Raw genomic sequence first — 25,918 nt, forward strand, 5'->3', positions numbered from 1 at the left:
TTAATTTAATCACATCCTAAACTTTCCCTCAAAAATGTAAAGTATGTACCTCCAAGTGATCCCAAAAGTTGGCCTTGGGGATGGATATGGCCAGATATCCAAGGCAGGCTTTGCATTGTAATTGAAATAGGGAACTTCTCTGATCCCTCCTTTTCTGGCCAGCTTTTTTAAGTCATCATTGGGTAAAACAAATATGCTTTTTTTACTGCTTTTGGTAACAAATTTTCTATAAGATGGTAAGGCAGTTCCAGAACGAGTTTTTTTGGGTCTTGCAAATTTCATTAACTTCACTTTGTCTTTTGTAGAATATTCTTTGCTGACAGTCATGGAAGTCACCAACGTGCCTTCTGGGGTGGTCAGTGAATCGGTTACCGTTGTTGTAACCACTGTTTTACTATGCTCTTGCACAGAAATGACATCAACGTTACTGTCTGTAGCTGGAGTGGTAAGCTTAGTTACAGTAGTGGTGGTAGTTACAGTGGATATGGCACAATTTTCTGTAGACGATACTACTGTTGTTTTTGCATCATTAGAAGCTACAGTCTCTGCAACTTTAAACACAGTTTTGGATTCTGTAGACACAGTTGATGTTGTGGTAGTCACTTCAGTAATAACAGTTTTTGTTTTACTTTCTCCATTAATACTTTCCATTTTATATGCCTGTACACCGTTCTGATCAGCAAAGTCACTACTCAAGCTAGATTCTTCACAGGAGGTTACAGGTGATGGAGCAACTTTCTTATCCTCAATTACTTCAGTTTCCATAGATTCTGCTTCACTACTGAGGTTATTTTCTTTACAGACAGTATGTGTTGGTGTGGAAGCAGTACCAACAAAGGCAGATCTCTCAGGAGAAAGCTGTTTTTCTTCAGTTTTCTGCACATATTTGGGAATTTCATCTGGTGGCTGAAGACTCTCTCCAGATTCAAACTCAGGTGAACTCTGCAGACATGAGTTAGGGTCCACATTATTTTTGTCCTTTGTGTCCTCTATCATGATGTCACCATTCATGAATGGTTTTACTGAAGGCTCCTTTAAAGGTTTTATTTCATGTTCTGGAATGGCTTTATTAATATTATTAACTTTTGGTTCAATATCACCACCTGCCTTCGTTTCACAGGCACCTTTAACTAAGCAGTCATCATTTGATAATACTTTAATGTCATTGTCTTTTCCATTCATTTGAAATGCTGATTTTTCTAAGTCTGTCTCAGTTTCTTCGTCTTTATTATTCTTTTTGTCAGCAACACTATTTAGATTTGTCTGATCAAGATATTTGTTTATGGTACTTGTCTCCACTTTCAGTTCCTGACCTTTCTTTTGACCGTTAGCCTCCGTTAGTTTAGAGCTCAGTAAATCCTCATCAACTTCTACCTCATCCATGTGTTCCAGAGTTTGACTTTCAAGGTTTCTTTCTGAAATTAGCTCTGTTTTAAATGGTTCTAGGTCTTTACTAACTGATTTTTGGTGAAATATAACCTTGTTTTCAGATTTACTTTCAGTCTTCCCTGGAGCAATTTCTTCCTCCATTTCACTTTCTTGAGAGGATGTTGGTTCAATATGGCTTTTCATCATACAATTGTTTTCTGGATCTTTGCTCTGCTGTTCAGAATTGCCTTCCGAATCTGTTTTTTCAAGAGTGGCCAGAGCATCTTTTCTACAGCTGCTTTCAGTTACCGCTGGCTCTAAGTTTTCATGTTCACACTGAGACACACTGGTAACAGGTAGTTTTTGTTTCAAAGGTTTTTTGCTTGTTTCTGAAGCATCCCATTTGCTTCTACCTTCTGCATTTGTTTGTTTCAAGCCATCCACAAAGGAACTCTCAGACTCTCCAAGACCCTCTTGTCCTTGACACTTATCAGCAGTCATAGGTTCAGGGTTGTTTTCTTTACTATCATTCTGAATGGAGCTTTCACCTTCAGAGGACTGAGGTGAGTCTTCATCCAGTAGCTGGCCTTCTCTTTTTGATAGCCTGTTTGTCAAAGGCAAAGAGGGTTCATCTAGCTCACCAGTTTTGGTACAAGAGCTGCTGCTGATCGGCAAGCAGTCCTGTTCTGCATCTTCAGTTTGGGTCTTATTTGGAATATAGTTTTGCTCTTGGGAAGACATGTCGAACTGGCTTCCTTCGTTTACTTTTCTCATCTGTAGCTCGTTTATGTTTTTCTGGGGGCTTACAGATCGAATGCCTACTGTTTTAGCGCTAGCCTCCAGTTTCATCCTTTCTAGACGTTGTTTTTCTTCCAGTGTAAACTGTTTTATTCGCCTCTCAAGTAGTCCATCTAATTTTGATGATTTTACTTTCCTTTTGTAGCAAGTCCTTAAATGAAATCCCTCGCTGACATTGATTATATCCAGCTTACAATGACTATCCTCGTCTTTTATGGGGGATTCAATTTTCACATCATCTACATCCATAGGTTCTTCCTTGATGACTTTATTTTCACCATCGATTTCTTTTTCCACTGTGAAGAAGAAATAACTCTGAATCAGTAAGCTCCCCTAACAATGAATACCAAACTATATTTTTACATGAAGTACCAAGAAACAAATGGACCTTTTAGCATATGAATAGATTTCAAGAAAGAGGGAACAAAAACTTCAGACACTACTACAAGAGATAATAAGCAATCATTTAACTGAGACATTTTAAATGTCTTGACAAAACCTGTCACACAGTTTTTCAATAGTTATTTCTGAGGTCCTATGCTTTTACACATGCAATGTTGTAATGAATAGCTAGCTTTACAATAACTCAGTATATCACCTTTGTCTTTTGCGTGATCTAAATTTTCAGAAATTGTATCGACTTCTACTTTTTCTTCACGTGACTTTTCTTCTTTCACTTGTACATTATCCATGTTTTCTGAAACATCTGCTTTGTCTTTTGCTTGCAGATCATGAGAATCCTTTGCTCTGTCTTTCTCTGTTTTTACCTTAACTGGACCTTTTCGTTTATCCAAGTTGCATTTTTCATCTTCGCTCTTTGCTATTAACAAATTAATTACATGGTTTCAGTTATTCAGAATTTTTTTTATACTGTTACGTTTTAATGTACGTTACTTTACCTCTCAAATAATTCACACATTACTGAAATTCAGAAATAGAATTAAGTATACAATGGTAACATCATAGATTAAGCTTAGTGCAATATTGAATTAAAAAAAACAAAACAAAACAACCAAACCTCTAAAAGCCTCCCAGAGATAAAAATGTTTCATTTACATTATTTTTTCAGGAGTCCATGTTCAGCTTTTCTTAAAAAAACCAAACAAACCCCCCAAAACACCAAAAAAACATGACCCCCACCTCACCCCCCATTTTTCAGGAAACTAAATACCACTTTCTGAAAACCCAACCTATTAAGAACATATTAATTCAGACTCTGAAAATTCACAAATAATTGTTAATAATTTTGATTTCTACAGTTAAGCCAGAGTGGACATTACTATTCAAATGACTTTGTGCTTAACACTGCACTGGCTATTCATTGCCATACAGAAAGCAAAATAAATCTAATTTAACAATCATAGACAACACTAAAAGCAGCAGCATCCATTTTGTGTTTGATCCAGTTAAAAGCAACAGGGAAAGTATTATGTCAATACGTGAGGAAAGAAATAATTTTGATACTTATTATAGGGTGAGCTGCCATTTTCTAAATTTTAAAAGGAAACTCAAGATTAAATTTATTATAAAATAAGACTCATACAGTTTGGGATGCATTCTACGAGTCAACTGTGCAAAATGTTTCTTTTTTAACATAAATCCTTGTAACAAATAAGCAAGAAGATGTGTTTTGAACTTTCTAGAGAGATAAATTTCTTTCCCCTTATAAAACTATTGTTTCCAGAGAATATTGGTTAATAGTTTTCTGTCAACATGGAGGGAGGAAAAAAGGTGTACATATACACCAATATTTTAGATGTTACTTTTTGCCTGTGATTAGCTACGTAATTTTTATCTACCTTTATTTTAAATAAGGCTATACAAAGCCGTACAAATATTACAAACAACTTCATAATAGAAACAATTTAATATAGCTAAAAACCGTCTACGACGACTGAACTGGTTATATTGACAAAGATTAGCAGAAATCCGCAAAAGCTTCTCTGGAACACTATTTGTAACAAAGTCTACATAAGAAATATCACATGCAAATAATTAACTGAATAAGCAATAAAAAGCAGTAAGCTAGTAATTAAAAAAACCGTAAGCAATGCAGACACTTACTCGGTAGCAACTTTCTGTAATTTGCATTAGTATTTCCAGGCAGTTTGGGCATAAACCTGTGGACATGTGTTTTACTAATCCAGCTCCAGCCACCATATCCCGTTACTCTATATTCCTCTCCTTTTTGCTTCCAAACCTGTTAAATATTTTTAAAATAGTAGTTTTAATGGTGCTATCTGCCACACTATTAGTGTATATACCCATTTCAAAACCTAAGATGATTTTTTAAAAAAAAACGAAACAAAAACTTCAATTTACAGACTTCTTCAAGCAAGCTGAAGTATATTTGTAAAATAATGTACTATCTAAAATGAAAGACATATCTACTGATAATTAAATTGATTCTATCATAGTAACATCTAAAAACCATTTTAATTTCATGTAACAGTGAGAAGCTATTTACCTAAAAGCTGAAAGATTATACAAGCTTTTGAATCAACCTGTACGTTTGTTACAACGAATAAATTTAGAGCAAAGAACCACTCCAACAGAAGCATTTAATATCTACTGAAGGAGAATATAAAGAGGTTTCTATAGTAGTTCCCATCACATAATACAACCTTCCAAAGTAAAGTAGCTAGGCTAGTGTTTTTTGGGGGGAAGTGGTGATGGGAGGGAAACACTGGACAGGGACAAACACAGAGACAAGATTCCAATAATCATGTAGAACCTTTCCATTAGGAAAGGCTGCATTTTCCAGACAAACATCTGTCAACTCAGGCAGTGTCACTAAGAGCATAACAACATGTCAAATTTAGTTCAGACCAAGATTATGTGCTTGACTAAGTGGGCGTGGTTCTTACTCCAATGGCGGGGAGTAACGCAGTGACATTAAAATTTTAAGTTTAAAATGAAAACAGGAAAAGAGTAAGAAATCAACAATGTCTGTATTCTTTTTGTTCTTCACACAAAAGAAAACCTTACCTGATGTTTGACAGGAAATGTGTATTTCACCCAGGTAGCTTGCTGCATTGTTTCTTCTTCTTCTTGTTTTCTCTCTTTTTTTTTCACTTTCTCCTTCTCTTCTCTTTCTATTGCTGTCATTCTGCGTAATCTAATACATATAGATTTTAGTACATTTAAGTACAGGATCTTGTAAGCACATATAAGAAGTCAAACAACAGCATATAGCACACCTCTGAATAATTTTAGATATCTGAAGTTAAGAGCTCAGTATCAGGTTGTATGTAGTATTTGCAATAGGAGCACTGCTTTTTTTGGGTATTCCAGTAAGGCAAACACAGATGCCTGCAACTGTGTCCAACATCGGACACATTTCGTTTCTGCTTCTGTGACACAGTAAGAGACAAAATACAGACTCCACTGAACTGAGTGTGTTGGAATTTGCTCTTCCAGTCTCCAAAAATTTTATCACTTTGAGGCGGTGGCTCACATAAAGAAAACAAAACTTGCCTTGCAGGAGCAATGACACTATAAAAATCTTGTCATGTATTTTCAGAGTTTCTGGTTGAGAAAAATACTTCAAGTGCTGAATGTCTGACTAAATTTAAACATAATTCTTACAGGCTTAGAGGAACTAGTCATTGTAAAACAAACTGAAGTTCTCATATTCAAAAAGATTTTTATGTTTATTTATTTTACCTAGTATGCCCCAACGATTCCCGCCAGATTGGCAGCATCACAACCGGTTTAATTGCACATTCCAATATAGCCAGCGCTAGTGCAAATTCTCTAGGTTTGCTGCACATCTGAACAGCCTTAATCCAGTTAGACCTAAATTGGAAAAAAGATAAAAACCTGAAACATACAACATGCACTAACATAGCATGCTGTGTTAATAAGATTTAATGGTAGGATAAAACCTCCTAGATTTTAATGCTTTACTCAAATGTGCAATCCTTTTAGCTATCCATAACAAAACACAAGTACGTTATCTTGTATTTTAATATACCGAAGTACGGTGCTTGGAAATCGCCGATTTGAAAAAACAAAGACCATTGCTTATTAACACTGTTAGCAAAAATACACGTAAAACAAGAGAATATATATTTTCATTTATTAATTTACCTGTGGGAAGCCCAGTTAGGGTGAAGGAATGATGCCGGGATATTGTTTTCTAGCTGAATAATAGTTAGCCTCAAAGTGGATATGGTAAGAACTTTGGACCCATGTACAGACCCATTCCATTTGAACTCTCCAGCAGGAGTCAGACAGAATTTATGCGAGAGATGTCGTCTCTTGTCGTGGTCCTCCCTGTGCTGATGCTTGTTCAATGCGAATGAATTAGTGGCATACTGATTGTGATAAACACGATACTTCCCCTCTTGCCCTAATTTGAAATAATTGTTGATATTTCCTTTCATCACAACTTCCTTCTTTGTGTTCATTCGGGAGACTTCACCTTGAGAGTTGACCACCAGAACCTTGTGAAAGAAAGAATCATTTTAAAGACTCACTTAAGTTTCAAATATTTTTATTTACTTATTTATGATTTAGGCTTCAACTGTCTATATATAAAATAATAAAAATACCTTGCATCAGTTTGTAGAAGCAAATAACTGGTTATCTGATACACTAAACATATGTACTTCATCACTGATTGTATATAGAGTTGGGATATTCCCTAAGATCAACTTTAACATTAAAAAACCTGCCACCCAGGCCCCTGAGGAGTCAAACAGGAACCCATTTGCTGCTCTGAATGATGCCTATTGAGGGAGACAGCTTTGGGAAAATAGCTTCACTAAACTTAAGTAAGCTTTCTGTGAAACCCCTCCTTGGTAAATCACAGAACTCATACATGCAGCTACGCAAACAAATATCCTCAACTTTGAAAACATGGCACAGATAACATCACTGGTCTAATTACTCATAACTGAGTTCCAAATTTCAGAGAATGGTGAATAAATATGCTAAATGCTAACTTACAAGGAAAACCAGTTAACAAAAATAACATTAATATACCAAATAATATTGCAGACAACTAACTGAAACGAAGTCTTAACATTCAAACAGTTCTTTCCTGGAGAAACTGGGCTACTTAAAAAAAACAACCCCAAACAAACCACCAAAAACCCAGCAAACAATCTACAGCCATACAAAAAGTTTATACCAACTGGCAGACATTTGAGAGATTTCACTTTGGTCTGCATCAAGCAGTGCCACAATTCTGCAATGATTGTCTTCAAATGACCAAACTCTGCCAGTACATTTTTGTTATGAACTGGGAATGTGGCTATTACCTAGTTATTCAAACAATAATCAAACACAAACTACTGTAAAGTTGTGGTTTTGGCACAGCAGTTCTGAGAGATTTGAAGACAGAAGTAGGAGAATACACATAAAACTTTTACTGGCTATATAGTAAACAAGTCTCTAACTTTTATGACTGGCACGTTAAAGGAAAGGAGGTGCACTGGGTCACTGTCGTACTACTCTGTAGATAGCAACTAAGAGAGCAAAAGCGAAGGAGAGGGAGGGGGAAAAAAGCTTCCTGTGATATTACAATTTCACCATTTGTTAATGTATTACTTTTTTCTTTTAAGTACCTCCAGTCTGCCAAAATCACTTATTCTTAAAAATATTACCAGTCTTCTAAAACAGTTTTTGTACTACTTTGAATTTTCCAAGATGTGCACAAACCTCTCTGCCTTCTTTATATAACTTATTTGCTTCATGTGCTGCAGCAGCAACCTGCTGGCTTTTCATCTGGCTCAACTTGCTATCTGGATTTCGTAATCTTGTGAGCATTCGCGTCGAACCTGGCGTGCCTTTTCCTGCGCCTGGAGAATCACTTCTTTCACCATTAGATTTCTCTCCTGCCCAGGAAAAAAAAGCTTTTAAAACAAACTTAAAGAACTGGAAGTTTTCTATTGAGGTATGGGAGTTATAAAGTAAAAAGAAAAGATGCATAAAATGAAAGTTAGAGACACTATTATTACCTATGTCCTCTGAAGTCTGGGATCCCCTCTCTGCATTCTCAGCATCATCAGGCGTCTTGATGGAGTCACTCTGCCCAGAGCCCAACTCACTACCGTTGCTGTTTTCAACATCTGAGTGTAGGGGTGCAGCAGATGCACTGCTACTGTTGCTAGGGATCATCTGACCAGTTTCTTCTACAAAAGAACAACTTCACTTTTAGTTTTTCTTTTAAATTGGATGAATGTTAATTTTTTTCTTTTTTTAAATGCAAAATTTAGAACTAAAGTCAGATGAACATCTTTTGCTGGACTGGAGAGAAATACCCATCAAATATTAATTCCCCCCAGAGCACTGCATCCATGAAAGTATTTTTTGTTCTCTTTCAAGCAGTTTCAACTTTCACAGCTCTTAAGAACTGAAATTCATACTTAGATGAAATATATTTTAAATACAAGACAATTTTTTTTTTTCCTATAGATGCACACACAGAGAACCCTCTACTGAGGCTTTGTTTTTAGAATGCAAATTTCAACAAATTTGGTCTTCCTGCAGCTTCTATTTTTATCTCTCTTGATTTTCTTGTGCTTTAGCTGTTCCTCAAAGCTTACACCTTCCAGTTCCCCTCCAGTTTTCCACCAAGTCTTTGTCTCTTCTTCAGCACATTAATTCTAAGGAATCCCACAGATTTCAGTTCCACTGGCACCACTCTGTATCGAAATGTCTCCTCTGCAAACTTAAAATATCAGTCTCTTTCTTACAATCTGATGGGTCAAGATGTTGCTTCAAGCTCAGTAAGACAAATGGGTTCCTGGTCCTCAGCTGTCCTTGTTACTGTCTGTATTGACAGCTGTGGGCATTTTTGCCACCTCACTTGTTGCTGAAGCATACTGCATGAGTACGATCTTTCAACTACAGCACCGGTGAACTGCAGCTACCTAGAAATAAATCACTGCAGCTTCCCAGTAACAACAAGCCACCACCCCTCAAAATGTCGTCTTCTTGATTTTGTACAAAAGAGACACTGCTTAGCTGTTCAAAAAACCCAAGATTTTTCTGTTTCTAGAATTCTTCCAAACATCAGGGATTCTGTTGTTATTAAGAAAGGTGATAGAACAAAACCTCCTTTTTGTGAAATATTCACTCCTAGCAGAAAGACGATTAGGTAGATATTCTGGGATTCTTAGAAGATCCCTAACCTGAATGCATCTTGAGTTCTGACTTTGCCAAGTGGGTGACCACCACTGTTCGATCCATTTGCCTTTTTACTAAGAGGAAAAATGGAACCATGTGTGGTGCCTGCCGTTTGGAGGACAGTGGAAGCACCCAAACTAGACTCTTTCATTACAGACTCATATCCAAATTGCACTTAACAAGGATGGTGACAGACAGGTTTGAGTCTAGCTTTGCATTTTACTGTCATTTTCCCCCTCTTTGTAGGTAGCTGCCTCACTGATACTGGTTCAGGATCTCTCCCTCCCTCTGAAATGAGTGTCTCAAACTGAAATTTCATAATGGGAACCCAAGTATCACTATGAATACAGTAAATTAGACTTGAAGAAGAACACTCTCCACACACGCACACTTTCCTACAAAAAAAGCCCACTACTTTGGAAGGAGAAAAGTACCTGTGAAACTATAATAAAGAAACAATGATAAATATAGAGGTGAATCTTTAAAATAAAATACGAACGCATAAATGTGTCTGGAACAAAGTTATAGTATATGTCTCTTTTCCATTAAACCTCTATACAGTTATTTTAAATTTAAAATGGAATAAAAAATATGAGAACAGGCAAAAACATTGGTCAAATATCTAAAATGTATGCTTTTTGTCCCATGAACTAGGACATTTTCTGTATTAAAAAAGTGTATTGTGAGGCTTCGAGATTACGGATTAATCTTAACTTTTGTTTTCTCCTCCTATTAACAAAGTTTATTACAAGGTTTGGATGCATTCACATCTGCAAGTTCAAAAACTGCAATCTGTATCCAAATAGAGAACTATTTCTGTAGGAGAGAAAACATTTACTACCACACTTTTTAAAACATAACACTGAGTATGGCTACATCACAGATCAGATTACTTTTAGATTTTTAAGAACGGAAAAGATCATTTTAACAGTAATCAGATGTTTAGAATACCATTTGGTTATGTAGTAAAGCTTGTAATAGAATCTAATTCTAAATGTAATAGAATATCATTCTAAAATAGTACACTGATAATTTATGTTTCACCTAATCAAGTCCCATTTATTCCTAAATCTGAGGTTTGTTTGATTGTTTTTTTAAAAAATTAAATAGTATAAATTACTACTTTTGAATCACTGACATGGCAGAACAAAACATATTAAAATACAACAAGAGCCTCTGTGCTTATAATTCTGAAGTCTGTTTAGAATTCCTAGCATGACAATTTTAATCTTGACATTTCAGTGCAATGGTTTACTCACGTGAATGAAAATACTTTGTTTGTTAGTAATTTATACAGTCAATGAGAGGTTAAAATAATAAACAAGCCAGCAGCAAATTAGAATTTGAAATAAACTTTGATAGGATGCTAACAATCATTATGGATCACTATGGAAAAATAAAATATACAGAAAATAGAACATAAAAAGCTTAGCCATAGTCATCTTTGGAAGGCATGGAAACAAATGCTAATGGGCCACAAATTTCAAGCACTAGTTGCAAGAAAATTAACTTTGAAATGTTAATGACAACGTAGCAGTAAAGGATGGCACTGCAAGCAAACAGCATGAGTGATATACGCTGTGAATGGTTTTAGCAGACAAACCAGATAGAAAAATATTAACAGATTCCCCAAATTACAGAGGCATTGGTAACAGTGCCCTCTGTACCTGAGAGTTCCTGAGGGAGCTCTGATGCCACCTTCTTCTCTGCCACGTTGTTGCTATCAAGGGTTTCTGACTGACACCCCATTGCGTTCTTGCCTTCAGAGCAACTAGTCTCTCCTGCAGAAGGATTTGTGTTGTTGTCATCAGTGCTTGATGTCACAGAGTTACTTTTATCCCCAACGACTGTTGCCTCTATAGTAAAATGCACAACAAAACTTTAGGGATATTCTTTAGTATGTCTTAGGGTGTCATTTGGCATCATCCATAGAAAGCAACTTCAGGAGCTTTGTTTGATAATGCTGAAAAAGATGGAGCTTTTTGCTTTCCTCTTTTTTTTTTTGCTTTTGCTATGAGATAGTATTGTCTCGGAATCAAAGGACAAACTATTTAATTCTGATGAGGAGAACAATGTCAAAAATGATGTAATATTGCTTACTACAAACACATTGATCGCAATCTGTAAGTGCCACCTGTACCTCAAGCCCAGGTATCTACAAGCTAGCTGTATTTAACTTGAAAAACAGGAAAAATTGTGAAACTACTTAATAAGAAAAACCAATTACAATATACAACCACAAAGGAACTGACAAATATCATCTATTACTTAAAAAATAGAGAATTGTTAAAAAAAACCCCAACACATTAACATTAAAGAAATGTGAGGATCTTAACTAAAGATTCACTTTACTTAAATGAAGTTATTAAAGCATAGTCATAGTTTCTTTACCTTCTGTTTTCACTTTTTCCACATCTTGCTCAGTGGGTGTTTCCTCAGATTTATCCTGGTCTCCAGATTCTTCCTTGCCTCTCTCAGCATCTGTCTGGTCATTATCAGCATCACTTTTGGCCTTTTCTGCTTCATCGTCTGCTGTGTTTTTATCTTCTACTATTTCTCCTTTTCTTGCTCTGATAATGTCCAAAATTTCATCTACAATAGAAAGTATATTGTCATCAATAAACAACAAACCACCACCTACAGAACCACTGAGAATAACATGACATAAATACTACTTCTTTTCAATGAGACAAAAGATAACATCCAACTTCTTACTACTTTTCCCCACTTAGAAGAAAACAATTCCAAAGGTTTAATTATTGATTTCTCAGTTATGCATTTATATAGTGACGACTTAAATCCATTTTTAAACCTGAATCTTCATGACTTCCCTAGAACCAAAGTTCAAACCTTCACAGATTTATATTGCTTTTTATTGCTCCGAGGTAGATAAATCAAGTTGGTGGGGAACTGCAGGGGAGAAATACATTCTTCTGCACTTTCCATAATATTGGAGCAAATATTAGAGCTCTAATATTTTTGCAACTTCAACTCTAATTAGAGTGTTAAATGTTTATGAGGAGTTATATACATATATATAAAAAGGACAGTACATCAAGAAACACTGGACAGTTAATACAGCTCCACTCCAACACCTGGAATGATCACAATCTGGCACACCCTAAGCATATCAAGAATCTGAATCATTCAGGACATCCTGGACTACACGATACGTAGTCCTACCAGAAGTCAGCACTACGCAGCCATGCTGGTACCTGCATGATGCTTCTCCATCAACTTCTATAAACTTACTACTATAAAATAAATATAAACTAATATTTGCTTCAAAGTGCAACAGCTATTCCCATTAAACAAAATATTCTTACCATTTGCTGCAGAAAGGAAAGACTTATTGTTGCCCCTTGCTTTATTAGTAAGGTCTTCTGTCACATCCATGTGCCGATGAATTTCTTCACGCATTTCTTCCAGAGTTTTGCATAGGTCAGCTTCCCAGTAATCTTTGTCTAGGCATTCAATTAACTCTGCCAGCTGTATTTTTGTGCTATAGTACCAGATTTTCTTATCTTTCTCACTTTCTGAATCTTCCTCTCTGCAAGAGTATTAAAAAAAATATTAATTCTAAAATATCTGTTTAAATGACAAAAATTAGTATCAGCCTACTTTTTGCAAAGAAAATGCCAATACCTGAATGTGAATAAACAAATCACATGAGGACACTCATATGCGTGCAGTTTAGTACCCAAATACTCCTTTCTCACTTCCCTCCCTTTTTTCCATCCCCTCCGAAGTTCTCATGACAACTTCCTCAGGAAAGCTTTTGAAGAGTCTCCTTAAAACTGGTTTGTCCAATCTGGCAATAAGGTTTATTCTCATTCTATTTACCATTACCGTAACCAGTAATCTGCTACTGAGTCTCAAACAATTTACAATTTGCAGTGACAGAGGGTATGGCTCCAGAATCCATTAAGTATAGTGTTTCTGACTGCATATTCAGGAAATAGCAAAGTTGGGAAATTCAAAGCATAGAATGTGACATTCATAAAATATTTTGTATTAGCATCTCTACGGCATTCACCTGTGAGAGCACCAGTAGGGGACAAAAGAATCACAATACAATCCTTTCAAAAGATCAAGGGATTTCCACATTTTTTTTAATCTGGGACACTCCATGACACCACAAGCCTAGACAAAACTACTGGAGGACCACAGTGTCAAAAGCATCTCGGCGGGGCCACCAGACCCCAGCGAGCTCCGTCAATGTCTCAGGTAACAGGCTCTCCCAGAGTACTGGAGAGCACAAGGAGGATGCTCCAAGGGGTTCTGCAGAAGGCTGCTTGTTTTCAGCTTGGCTCGTTAGGTCCCGTTCAGCAGCAGCAGCCACATCCAGGCTAGCTGTGGGCAGGACCGCTCGTTTCCTCAACACACCCTAGCACTCCCAATACCGTGAACACCGTACGGGGTGACACAATGACTTATCAGCCTGGCCTTCACTTGTGGAAGAGGAGCAAAACTATTGCTACACTTGCACTACCTGTAAAAGCATTATGGACCTATGGCTCACTAGTAATCCTAAATCAAATTGTCCATAAGGAACGGAAAGTTGACTGTAGTTTGCAAGACCTACCCTTGTAAGGTTTGTTGGGCGTTCCTCTCTACTGGCTGCCTCCACATGACTTATACATTAAAGGCAGCAAAAATTGGCCTCAGGTATTCAGAAAGCCAAACAACCGTAAGGCAACTTGATTGTCATCTATCTACTATTTTCCACATTGTATTGTACTGTAATATTTGCAACTCAATCAGAATACTACTGAAATAAGGTGGTTATGAAGTTAATAATGGCAATATTACTCAAAATTCAACTACTGATTTGTCACAGCCATTACTACAAAACAGACTTTTGGTTTTGATGATTAAACTTGGTGCATTGCAAACAAACACTACCAGTTCTCTCATAAAGGCCTTTGCTCATAAAAAGCAATACCCCTTTACTCCTTTAGGCTACCAGTAACTTTCCATTAGTTTTAACAGGTTAGCATGGTTAAGTCTGACAAGTTTTCTCAGAAAACAGCTCATTTCAGGAAGACTGCCTACATACTGCACATCAAAAAGTAACAGCTGAACACTGACAATCATTTGACTGTATGGAATATTCTATGCCTGTGTACTTCCATGATAAAGAAAAATTATTATTTAAACCATATTTCCTCTAAACCAAGAAAGTTATTTACTAAAAATAATAGCAATGGCAGCACCTTTATTATTGTTTGTGCACAAAAGCCACAGAAAAGGAAGATAAAGGCAAACACCCAAAAACTAAGACGGAAGGGGAAATGAGAATGCACAAATACAGCTTTATACAGCAAGAGGAAAGAAAAAGATGAAACAAAATGCTTAACTGAAAAGGACAAGTATGGCTTCTGAATTTTCCCTGGCAAACATCCAGTGGAAGTGGCGAGAGCAAGACACTGGCAGAGCAGCAATTGTAAGGCTGCTCTGCTCCTTACAAACATGACTGCAGAATATAACGCTATTGCTAAGTTTATACTTTAATTATTTCTTAGCTCACCAAAAAGGGAACTTTAACCTTTCATTTTGAATCCCTACCTCATTACACGATTGTCTGCTATATAGATATGCCATTTATACATCTTCTTATATGACCTAGATATGCAACAATATGAACGCTTTATATAGTCTCATCATTCCATGAAGTAAGGCCGTACTAGTACCCATTTGCCAGACAAGCAACGCGGGCATAGAGGCTTGTACACCTTGCTTAAATTTCGATGGTGATCATCCAAGAGTTTTCTTCTTTTTCCACTTTCTCCCCCATTTAGCAAATCTGAAACTGCTACAGCTACGCTAATGCGTCCAGGATGTGTGCGTATGTCCCCTGAAAATCCCAAGAAGCATCTGTCTTTTCCTTTCCCATCAGTTGTTCTTATTCTAGTGTTACAATGTTCCATCGGACTGACAAGCAATTAGCTGTTACCTTCAATTTCCCTACGTAACTCAAGAAAAAGCCTTCAGTACCAGGAAAGGTATGCTATATTACAGGCCAATAAAACCCAGAGGCACACTGTGAAGAATCAAGACACTAGACCACAAAGAGAGAGTATTCTGCAGAAGGCACCTAGAGCTAATTAATCTTTCCATGTGTGATGCGAGTCCTATCCATTAAAGAACTGCTCAGATAATATTCTAGAAATGGACAATGAGGTTATCCAAGAGTATTTTATTTCCCTTCTACTTCATTAATATAGGGTTTTGAGCATAGAATTTCTCTTGAATTGAAGGCTACCGCAACCTTAGTAACAGAAGTTCAGGAATTAGCGTTTTCTCTTGACAAAAGCACAGGCAGAAAATGAAGTGCCACAAGCCTTCTCTTATGTATGCTTACACAAAACTCATCTTTGGCCAGACTTCAAGATTCAGGTGTATGCCAGTGGAAGCCTTGGAGGGCTCGTTACCAACTCACTAACAGTCAAAGACCTACCGCAGAAAGCATTCTACGCGGTCCATTTTGGCAAAGTTAGTTAAGATTTAAATTAACAATTAAAAGATTTAAGCTAACTTGCCCTGAACACCTTCTTGCATTGGCTAAAGGGACACTACTCTTACCCTTCGAGGAAATCAGAGAGGCTATCATAAAAAGAAGATGAAAAGATGCCAGTCCACGCAAGGACCGATTCGCAGTGTTTTCCTCTGACAAGCCAGATTTGCCAGCTCGGTGCTGGACAGGTCTGCTCAGTCTCCAGGGGACTCAGCTGAGTCACATACATTAAGTGAGGCCAAGCAAGGGAGAAAAGAATCACACAAATATTTCCTACCTCCTTCAGCCTCCTTTGCTACCAGGAACTATTCACTGGCAAGCTTTAGAGGCAAGTTTTAAGACTGAAAAAAATGACAACACAAAAGACGCTGGAAACTTTCAAGTAAAGTAATAACAAAGTAGAAACACCCCTTCCTGAATTCCACGTTGTCACAACTAGAAACTGAAGAATTCAGTAAATTGTTTAAAGTAACCTTATTCAAATGAAGATCCAAACCCTTTTTAGTTAATTGAAGAAAATAGAGGAGGACCCACTAAGAACATAAACAGCATACCAAATCTTGCAGAAAACCAGCTGAAACTGTTTTTGACAATTGAGGAAGATACATACAACTCAGGAATAACAATTTGTGTCTTATTTCTGTTAACAAAATCAAAGCCAAACAATGTTTTGTTATCTTCTTTCATAGACATTTGACAAATCCAATGCATCTCAAGATTTCTAGAAAGATAACTTGTTAAAACACTGCAGCAGTTTACTAGGAGAATGCAAGTCAAAGTCCTAAATTTCCTGACTTGTTAACTTGCAGAAATAACCTTCACAAGCAAAACAAATGCAACTGACCCAGAGGCATCATCCTAAACATCGTCCTAAAATCATTAACAGCTTGGAACAAACTCAGGAATTAAATTTTCTCTTGCCCACTTTTTTTTTTTTTTTTAAATCTTGTCAATATTTGCTCATGGGGATGTGTAAGAGGAGACTTCCTCAGTGTCCACTTTTCCATTTTTGTAAAACAGAAGAGGGGGGAAAAAAGAAACAAAACCACAATGACGGGCTTAAACAAGGCTTATTACCCTCAGCAAGTGATGAGTGTGGAAATAAAAAGTATCAGTGAACAACAAGTCTATGCAACTCTTTAAAAGATGGAAAAAACAGTGGTATGATGGTTTTATAACATTTATAAGGGGAGACGGGAGAACAAGTAAAAAGCCCTAAAAACACCTTTCAAAAACAAAAAAATGCAAGAATTTAGGATTTCGGTTCTCTCATCCCCGTGGGCAAGATTTCAAATCAGTGTTTGCACAGATTATTTTTAGATCTATTGGTTTCATCTGATGCATTTGATCACATGGCATTGGTGAATACGCTCTATTTATTTTAACAAAGTTGATGTGATAATATCAGTTCATGAATCTCAGGTGTTAGCATTTAGCAGTTATCCTTTAAGTTATCCTTCAGTTATCCAAGACATCAGGTGTGGTTTGATCTTGTTCAGTATATATATGTGAAATGGTTGGTTTTGCAATACAGCATGCTTACTGAATCTAAAGGACATTAAAAACTGAAATCACAGAATTTAATATATATGTGAATTATTAGTTGTATTTCCCTGGAATTTCGCTATGTAGTAAATACTTTTGTCCCCTTATGAAGTGGCTTTAGCATACAGTTTTAAGGCACATTATGCACAAATTTAATTATGTTGAAGTTCTACGAAAAGCCTAGTGGAACTGGTTGATTCTGTACATGCCACACTGCACTGTTGAAGAGTACTGCTGCTGCAGATCTACCAGAACGTCTGTTTTTTCTTCTGATTCGATCAGGAGGATTTGAAAAATTTTTAATCCAAACCACATACTTCAGAAAGAACTTGTTTTGGAAGCATGCACAGGTACATTTACTCTAGCAGCAGGCATGACATCTAATGGTCACAGGAAGGATAGGAACTAGCAGAGAAAGAATCTTTCAACCTAGACGATCTGCATGAGAATACGAAAGTCAGGAAACAATTAATGGATGAACTGCATTTCTTCTTGTCTTTGTAAACATAAAAATACTTTTCTATTTACATTTTGAAGTATTTCAGTCACTAACAAAACAATCAGTAAAATGGAAAATCCAATAAAAATTTTCCTTTTGCTGTATGGTTTACAATTCTCATCCTTTTTGATTTGAAATGGAATACTGATCTATTTTCTCTTTAAATAAATCCCAATTAGGATACAAAACTTGATTTATGACTTCTGAAACAAATAATTTGCTCACTGAACTCCTAACAGGAGTGCAAAATCATTTAAATAAAAAACACATTTAACCTTTGAAGATGTCTTTTCTAGTGCAGTAAAAATTACTACCAACGTACTAGAGAAAAAGTACTTTCACGTGTGTAGATTTCAAGGACCAAGAAGCACCTGCATGATTTATTTTAGTTTAAAATATATTGAAGTACTGCCTGTATCAAAACCTTCTGAACATCAAATATTCCACTTCATTGGGAAAAAAAACATTGTTTCATAGATCAAGTTTAGTCAAAAATAATTACCAACCTGCCTGCATGTTAGGGGGAAAAAAAGCCTGCCTATTTATCTTAAAATCACCTCCTAAGTGACTCTCTGGACTTTTTTACATTAATTCCCAGACCTCTAATGGCAAGCAGAATATAATCATTCTGCCAGTACAGTGGAGTAGTGAGACAAACCTGTCTTTAGAATAACCTTTTCCTCAAGAGTTTGAAAGAAAAGATACAAAACCCATGCACAGAGGAGACTATCTGTAAGTTATTAAAGCACAGGCAACTAGAGCACAAAAACAGTATCAGTTACATGTCCTTCACAACCACGCTTTTTGTGAAAATCAAACTTTCAACTAATTTTCTGGAAAGAGAACATAGAAATTATGTATGAGGCAATGGAAGAATTAGGATATCAACAGCTTCAGGCTGACCATCACATCCTGCTGAACCATCCGAATGATACACCACATACTGTAGAGCATGTGATTGAGTATAAACATAGAGTACAAAAAAAAAAAAAGTATAAAAGATTCCCTGCATCTTTTAAAACATTTCTTGACACTACTGTGGCATTTATAACCCGGAGAAACTAAAAATAATCAAACATGGCTTTTTTTTTTTTTTTTTACAAGTGTGAAAGAACAACACAGGAAACAAAGAGCAGCGATAATTAATACTTAAAGCATCAGCTAACAATGCATTGGAGAAAGGGCACTATATTTTAAAGGACTAAACCAAGTGCTTAGAATTGTCTTGTTCACACCTGTGGAAGTGTTCACATACAACATTTCTATTTAGTAGATACTGTGAATACCTTTGAGCGCCCCTGGAAGTCTGAGGTTCAAAGGCTGACCATCAAACCAGTACTAGTATCTAACCGCCAAATACTAAGCAGGTGATAGTACACCAAAACTAGTGTCCTATACACACAAAGAGAGTGTGTGATCACAAAGAGAGTTAAACTACTTTTCAATAACTTTTATAAGAAACTGGAGAGTTCTCATTAAAATTCCCTTTCTTTTCCTCACGTTTGTGTGTTCTAGGCACATTAAAATTAAGCCAGAGGCCCTGGGTTTTTTTCCCCTTTTTATAAATAGATTACGAGAATATTTATTTTGGAGAAAATTGATGGATTAATTACATGGTCTTTAGAAATCTACTTACAAAACAGCAAGCAATGGTCTTATCTAAAGAAAGAACAATTTTTAAGACGGCAACAGCAACTTACAGGATATATTAAAAATACATTCAATACAATATTATTGTTCAGAAAATACTAAACGATTAGTTTACTTACATAATGATTCTTCTGTTCAGGAACCAGTATTTTCGTCTATGCCTGTCATATCCAATAGGTTCATGTCGAATATATGGTTTATTTTTTTGGATTTCAGCAACACAGTCAGTTACTCCAGGCACCTTATGTGCTACGCAGACCTCGCACTGCCATTCATCTTCTGGTACCTCTTCAAGAGGTGGTTTCACACACTCCAAATGGTACACAGCTGAACAAGTTTCACAGCAAAGCAAATCCCCAAGTTTGTGACAAACCCTACAATGATCATCATACTGAATAACACCTTCTGACATTAACTCTTCACGTGCAATGTTTGTTGTAAGAAACTGATCCACTAAGAACTGCAGAACTTTGATTTTATTCTCTACTGGTCCATAAGGATAGTCCTCTGTCTCTTGGTAAGGAAGAACATGATGGTATTCCTTGTCACTCTCACAATATACCCGCAGAACCTCTGGCCACGTCATTCCATCTATGAAATACAAAGTGGAATTAACGCTATCTTTGAGGTCAGCAGGTCCAAAGGTAGTATTTGAAGTGTCTTCTTCACGTAAAACTGCTTTTAAAAGCACTATATGCATCTCTGCCATAAGTGTGCACTGCTCTTGACTTACCAGAGCAGCACAGAAGTCCTCAAAACGAAAAGGAGAGAGGCGTAAAACAGTGCCAAAGTTCCTTAGTACCTCATAGATGGCAATAACATTCATTATATGCTCACTAGGCACCATTAAGTCCTCTGAGGATTTAGGAAACTCCAAGGGCGGGATATCTTTTTCTTCCAATATTGGAGAACGAGGACGATGCACTCTTTGTCTTCTCCTACCTGGAATAAAAAACAACAATAAGAATTTTGCCATTCACAGGTCAACATGTTTAAACATCTAGCAGCAATGGCTGTGTCAAACTTTCTAAACTATTGCAAATTAAGGATTCACATCTTCACAGTTACATAAATGTGATAATCCAGCTAATAATCTTATACTTTAATTAACAGTATGAAAATAAAATACACAAGGTATCAAGTTTTGCTTTAGACACTTAGAGCAGTTGCGTTTCCCATATAATAATACGTCTACTGAATCTTAAAAATTACTTCTAGAATTTTAATTGTTTAAATTAAAGACATTTCCCTCGGCCAAAATATTGTTTTAGAATTTTTTTCTCATTTTTATTCAGCATGACTAGTTTATCATTTCTTCTTGGAATTTTAACTTCAAACTTGAAGACTCAAGCTTCAAACAACAGATATTTTGTATTAAAATATTGCAAGCTATCCAGCAATAGTATACGGGAAAGATCATTTCAAGCAGATGTCTGAGGACATCAATTTCAACAAAATTAAAATACAAAAGAGAACCTAAATCACTTTGTCCACTGCTTTCTAACTAGAATATTTCTCCTGGATACCTACAAGCCAGAAACAAAAGCTAAATGTGATATTTTATGAAAATGCTTCAGGAACTCCCAATTTAAAAAAACTAAAACCAGAAAACCAAACACCCCCGTGCTTCAATAAAACAGGAGAGAACCACAGAATGAGAAGGCAGTAGAATTACGGAAGGAGAAAGCCTAACACAAAAAGCTAATCTGAAAAGCTGTTTCACTACCTAAAAGAAAAGACACCAATCGTACTTAATTCAGATGAGATGCTACACTTTCTTCCCTTTAATTCCACTATCCTTGACGCCAAGCAGAAGGAAAAACAAAAGAAGAAGTTTTCTGTACATGGCAGTACTAGACAGATGAAATATTTCAATCTTCTATTAAAATAACAAAAAAGTATCCAGCTACATGCAAGTATTTTGCACCTATCAGTTACGGTATTAGGATGCATTCATTAAACCTACTTCCTTAATCTAGTTTAGACAATCTCATAAACTAATCATAAACCCATCATCTTGGTTTAAAACCAAGAACTGAGATGAAAACTGTTTTTAGGTCCTCTGGTAAGCATACTAAGATTCTGGTCAACAACTAAATTTAATAATTATCAATTCTACACAGAGAAGTGGTCGGCAGGATGCATTTTGTTCACAGAGAAAATCCAAAGGAAAAATGAAGTTATCGATAACAGCAATCGCATATGCACACCTTAAACCCACTCTGCTCCCTCCAATCCTCCCATAAATACAGGGAGTAAGTCTAACAGGGAGTGGGGAGGAAAAAAAAAGACCTGCTAAGGCAGGCAGATACCCAAAGACAGATCCTGCTGAATCTGAAAACACCATTATTAAAACTTAAACGCATTGAAAAGTTACCAAAAAGAAAAGCTACCCTTAAGAAACATCTTGATGCATAATAGACAGTTTGCCAAATGATTCCAGAAGAAAAATAAATCAATCATTGAGCTAGTATGGCAAGATGACACCAGATACCTCTCTCCCTCTCAAACTTTAAGGAATGAGATCTTATGCAACAAATTAGACACTCTGAAACAATATAGAAGATGAACTGCCAGATGTTTCCATTACAGAAGTAATGGGTCAACATCATCTGCGTATAAAAATAAATTTCCAAGTTTAGTTAAGTTTGAGTTCTGACTGTGGAAAATGAAAGAATGCTTGTATGACTGTCTTCCAATATGCTGCTGCACAAATCAGTGGAAAATGTTTAATCATGGCAAACACACAAAAACACCGGAGTTTCACAGCCAGGCACAAAGCAAGCGTTCTTAGAGCAAGAAATATCTAGATTAAACCCAACTTTTCTATCATCATAATCCAAAAATCATATACGCATAAACCAGAGTTGGTTTAATTAAAAGACCCCAAAGGAAAACCACACACACACACGTGCACGCTCACAGATTAGATTACTTTAGAGTCCTGAAGCTTCCTTCAATATTGCAGGAGGGTGTAGGACCAGTCCTAGCAGGTGGTCACGCACGACAACAACAACACAGAACAGATATCCTGAAATCACTAATGGGCTTCACAGAGTCCAAATATCACAAAAAACTGGCAGAGCTACAAACTAGGATTCTTTTCAGTGTTTGCAACTGTAGCAGAAAAACGTGTCTGTCACACAGTAAAGCCATAAAAGAAACAGCCCTTCAAGCAGCAAGAATGATAACCCCGGTTTAGCTAAATTAATCAGAAGTGACAACCCCCTCCCCCAGTAATTTCAGGCAAAGATAAACTAGAATGAAGGAACACTGCTGAAAGAAGCAAAGACTCCTTATTTCCTCTCATTTGTTGATATTTTCTACTCCAAGAACAAAATTATAATTGTCCTATGCATTATTTTTATCCTTCACTGAAAAAACCCAGACTCCCCATGCACCATCTTCGTTGATGTCTCTTTCACAAGAGAGAAACGCTGATGTATTTGTTACATCAAACTAACAGGAGAAGCAAAAAAAGAACCTTAAAACAAGGCATTCCTAATTTTCTGAAAAGTTAAAAAAGCTCTGTAACACTTCCTCTTAAAAAGGAAGCATATTGGTACAATTAGAGGTCTAGAATAAATGTGTTATCAGGACACAAAGTATGTCACAATACCAGAATAAAGAATTCTACTTTGGTGCAAGTACAATATAACCGTGTGGTTGCATTATTCACACCACTCTTCATCTTCTATTTAAATCCGTTTACGTATTTTCATGTTTGCTTTGGTATAAAGCACAGAAATTTTAAAAGTACTTGCAAAACTAGTAGTTTAGACAATAAGGAAAACCATATTGCATTATAAAACGCATGCTTCATTTGTCCGCTACTTTGTGTTATGCCTCGTGGTATGCGGCACAGTTACTATACCGTACCACTCAACACTCCCAATCCACACTGTAAATCACACACCACATCTCAAGAACTCAAATAATTTCTCTTTTTGGACACTGAACTGCTTTGAACAATTCTACACTATATAATCTGGTTTCCAGATCTAAAAACCAAAGTATTCAAAGACGCAGAATATTTTATAAAGAAATGGGACCCAGACAGTTTTTTCTTGAATGGCTTCGTGGCATAGTATTTCAAATCTTTCTCGGTGTGGTTTTTTTTTTTTCTTTCCAATTTGATTTCCAATTTGTTATTGGTATTTCCTGTACTTGGGTTGAACAGATCTTGAAGTCTAGAACTTTGAAGAATCACAAAGTGTGATTTGGAATTCAGAAACTCCAAACAATTTCTGCTTAAATGTACTGCTGCTTAATGCATAAACTGCAATCTCAAGAAACACTTCAGATACTTTAAAAACAAAAAAAAAAAACCCAAAACCCAAACGAACAAAACCAAGCAGCCTAATCTCCAGCGAAAAAGATGGACATTCTCTGCCAAGGTGCCCAAAAATCTTGAAGCATTCTGAGAGGCTGCTGAAGTTAAATTAAAAGTGTAGGCCAATGGAATAGGATAGAATGATGTGGAAGTGCTACAGTCTCTGTTATGAGCTGCCATTTTTTGTATTCTGCTAGTTGGGTGGATAGCCCCCTCCCCTGCCACTAGCTCAGACAGCTGAAGAAAGGCAGTTCTGAACTCCAAATAAGGCCTCTAGGCTTGTGTGCAATTCTGATAATAACAATTTCTTCACTGCTAATTATCTGCAGTGCTCTAACATCCCATACAGCTCACACTGCTTAGAAGCAGTTTCAACTTCTATGAAGGTTTTTGAAGATCATAGTTCTTGTTTACCCAACTGTTCTTCATATACACAAAAAAATCCCTCAATTTTTGAAAAAAAGCTTTCCTACAATAAACATAGCCAACTTTTCAAGCTCTTCACTTTGAAAGTAAATCTTCTTTTCCACAAGGGAAATTGTCCAATGCTTGAATTTGACATTCACTGGCAGACAAAAAAAAAAAAAAAAAAAAACCCCAAAACTTCGGTCTCTTCAAATATTTGTATATTCAAATTATTTTATTTTACTTTTAATTATTTTAGAGAATCTAGGATTTGACACCACCTTTTTTTTTCCCCCCCACTTCTTGTCATTCGTCATGGATTTTGCCCTCTACAGGGAATTTTGACTACTATCTGTGAGAAAAAGTGTTAATTGAAATGTAATTAAATTGATTAAAAAATAATCAATTTAATTACCTCAATTTAAACATTTAAGAGAGAAATGCAAGTGTCTGTAGACTATACAATTGATGATTACACAGTAACAAGCATTTATTTGATTTGGGACACTATATATGTACATTACATTAGTATGTATTTAAAGCAATATATGGAAGTGAAATAGCGTAACAAATTCAGTGCGATGACCACACTGAGCAGTCAACAGAATTACACCGTTGCTCTCTGTTCTTAACTTTGTACTACTACATCACCTACTGCCATTAATATTTTTCAGTTTATCTTGGTATAGCTTAAATAACTTTGGATAAATAATTTTTACGAATTGCCCTGAATAATTTCCCATTTGTAGAAATCTCTTCTCGTAGCAGCACGTTTGTTTGTTTTAAATAGAAAATGCAATATGTACTACTTTGTCTAAAACAAAAAATATCAAGAGGATTCCAGAGCAGGTGTACTACCAGAAGTTACTTCTCCTTTAAGCGTCACCACCACCTGACTGACTAGACTTTAAACTGAATCTAGATGTATCTACTCTCAATTAAAGGAAGTCAATTTACTCAGACTGAAGTTTCCCAAAATGGACTCAAGTTTTATTACATGTAAATTGTATACTTCTAAGAATGTTTCTGCATGTTAACTAAATCCCCAAATCAAATTCCACCTTCAAGTTTTAGCCAGTACAAAGAGAGAAAATGTCCATTTCTATGCCATTCAAATTCCATAGCTTTATTTGGAAGGATAAATTGATCTGCCAATAGCCTCCTGCTGCCACGACTGGACTATTTACAGGATCCAGATCATCTTGAGTGTCTCAGCATTATACTTCTATCTAACATACGCTTCTTTTAAATGGCATTCCTTCACTAGTTGTCTCCAAAAGTGATGAAGTAGTCTGCAGTGGTTGCCTCTCCCTATTTTGAATTCTCTAGTTGAAGAGCTGCCTGTAATTAAGATTAAAGAGTAAACAATTTTATTCACATGGCACATTTAATTATAGATATTGATAATTATAGTCTACACTTACCATATACCATAATCTATTAAAATAATTTATATTACAAATATTTAAGCAAAACACACTAATGATATTTGAAACAACATGAAGTCACTGAACTGAAGTAACAGGCTGACCACCCAAAACCAGAATTTACCAAAGCACTTAAAAAAACCAAACCCTTAATTTCCATCTATTCAACCTATTTGGTTCAAATGCTGACCCTTTCAAAATTTAGGAGTGGGGTTCAGAAGGACCAAAAGGCTTGTCTG

The 25,918-nt window shown here is 36.1% G+C and overlaps 1 protein-coding gene across 4 annotated transcripts in view; it reads right to left on the reverse strand.

The window, feature by feature from the left end:
• BPTF (bromodomain PHD finger transcription factor) overlaps positions 1-25,918 on the reverse strand; it is a 56,827-nt gene that overhangs the window by 23,724 nt on the left and 7,185 nt on the right. For all 4 annotated transcript variants that reach the window (XM_075720328.1, XM_075720330.1, XM_075720327.1 and 1 more), the window contains exons 2-13: positions 19,634-20,456; positions 12,630-12,853; positions 11,695-11,895; positions 10,971-11,159; positions 8,133-8,306; positions 7,834-8,009; positions 6,259-6,614; positions 5,833-5,964; positions 5,155-5,284; positions 4,231-4,366; positions 2,765-2,986; positions 50-2,462 (exon numbers count right to left, since the gene is read on the reverse strand). In XM_075720328.1, the coding sequence (XP_075576443.1) occupies positions 50-2,462; positions 2,765-2,986; positions 4,231-4,366; positions 5,155-5,284; positions 5,833-5,964; positions 6,259-6,614; positions 7,834-8,009; positions 8,133-8,306; positions 10,971-11,159; positions 11,695-11,895; positions 12,630-12,853; positions 19,634-20,456 (5,176 nt within the window). The remainder of the gene's footprint in view (positions 1-49; positions 2,463-2,764; positions 2,987-4,230; positions 4,367-5,154; positions 5,285-5,832; positions 5,965-6,258; positions 6,615-7,833; positions 8,010-8,132; positions 8,307-10,970; positions 11,160-11,694; positions 11,896-12,629; positions 12,854-19,633; positions 20,457-25,918) is intronic.

Source organism: Pelecanus crispus, chromosome 12 (genome assembly GCF_030463565.1).
Source record: "Pelecanus crispus isolate bPelCri1 chromosome 12, bPelCri1.pri, whole genome shotgun sequence".
NCBI lineage: Eukaryota > Metazoa > Chordata > Aves > Pelecaniformes > Pelecanidae > Pelecanus > Pelecanus crispus.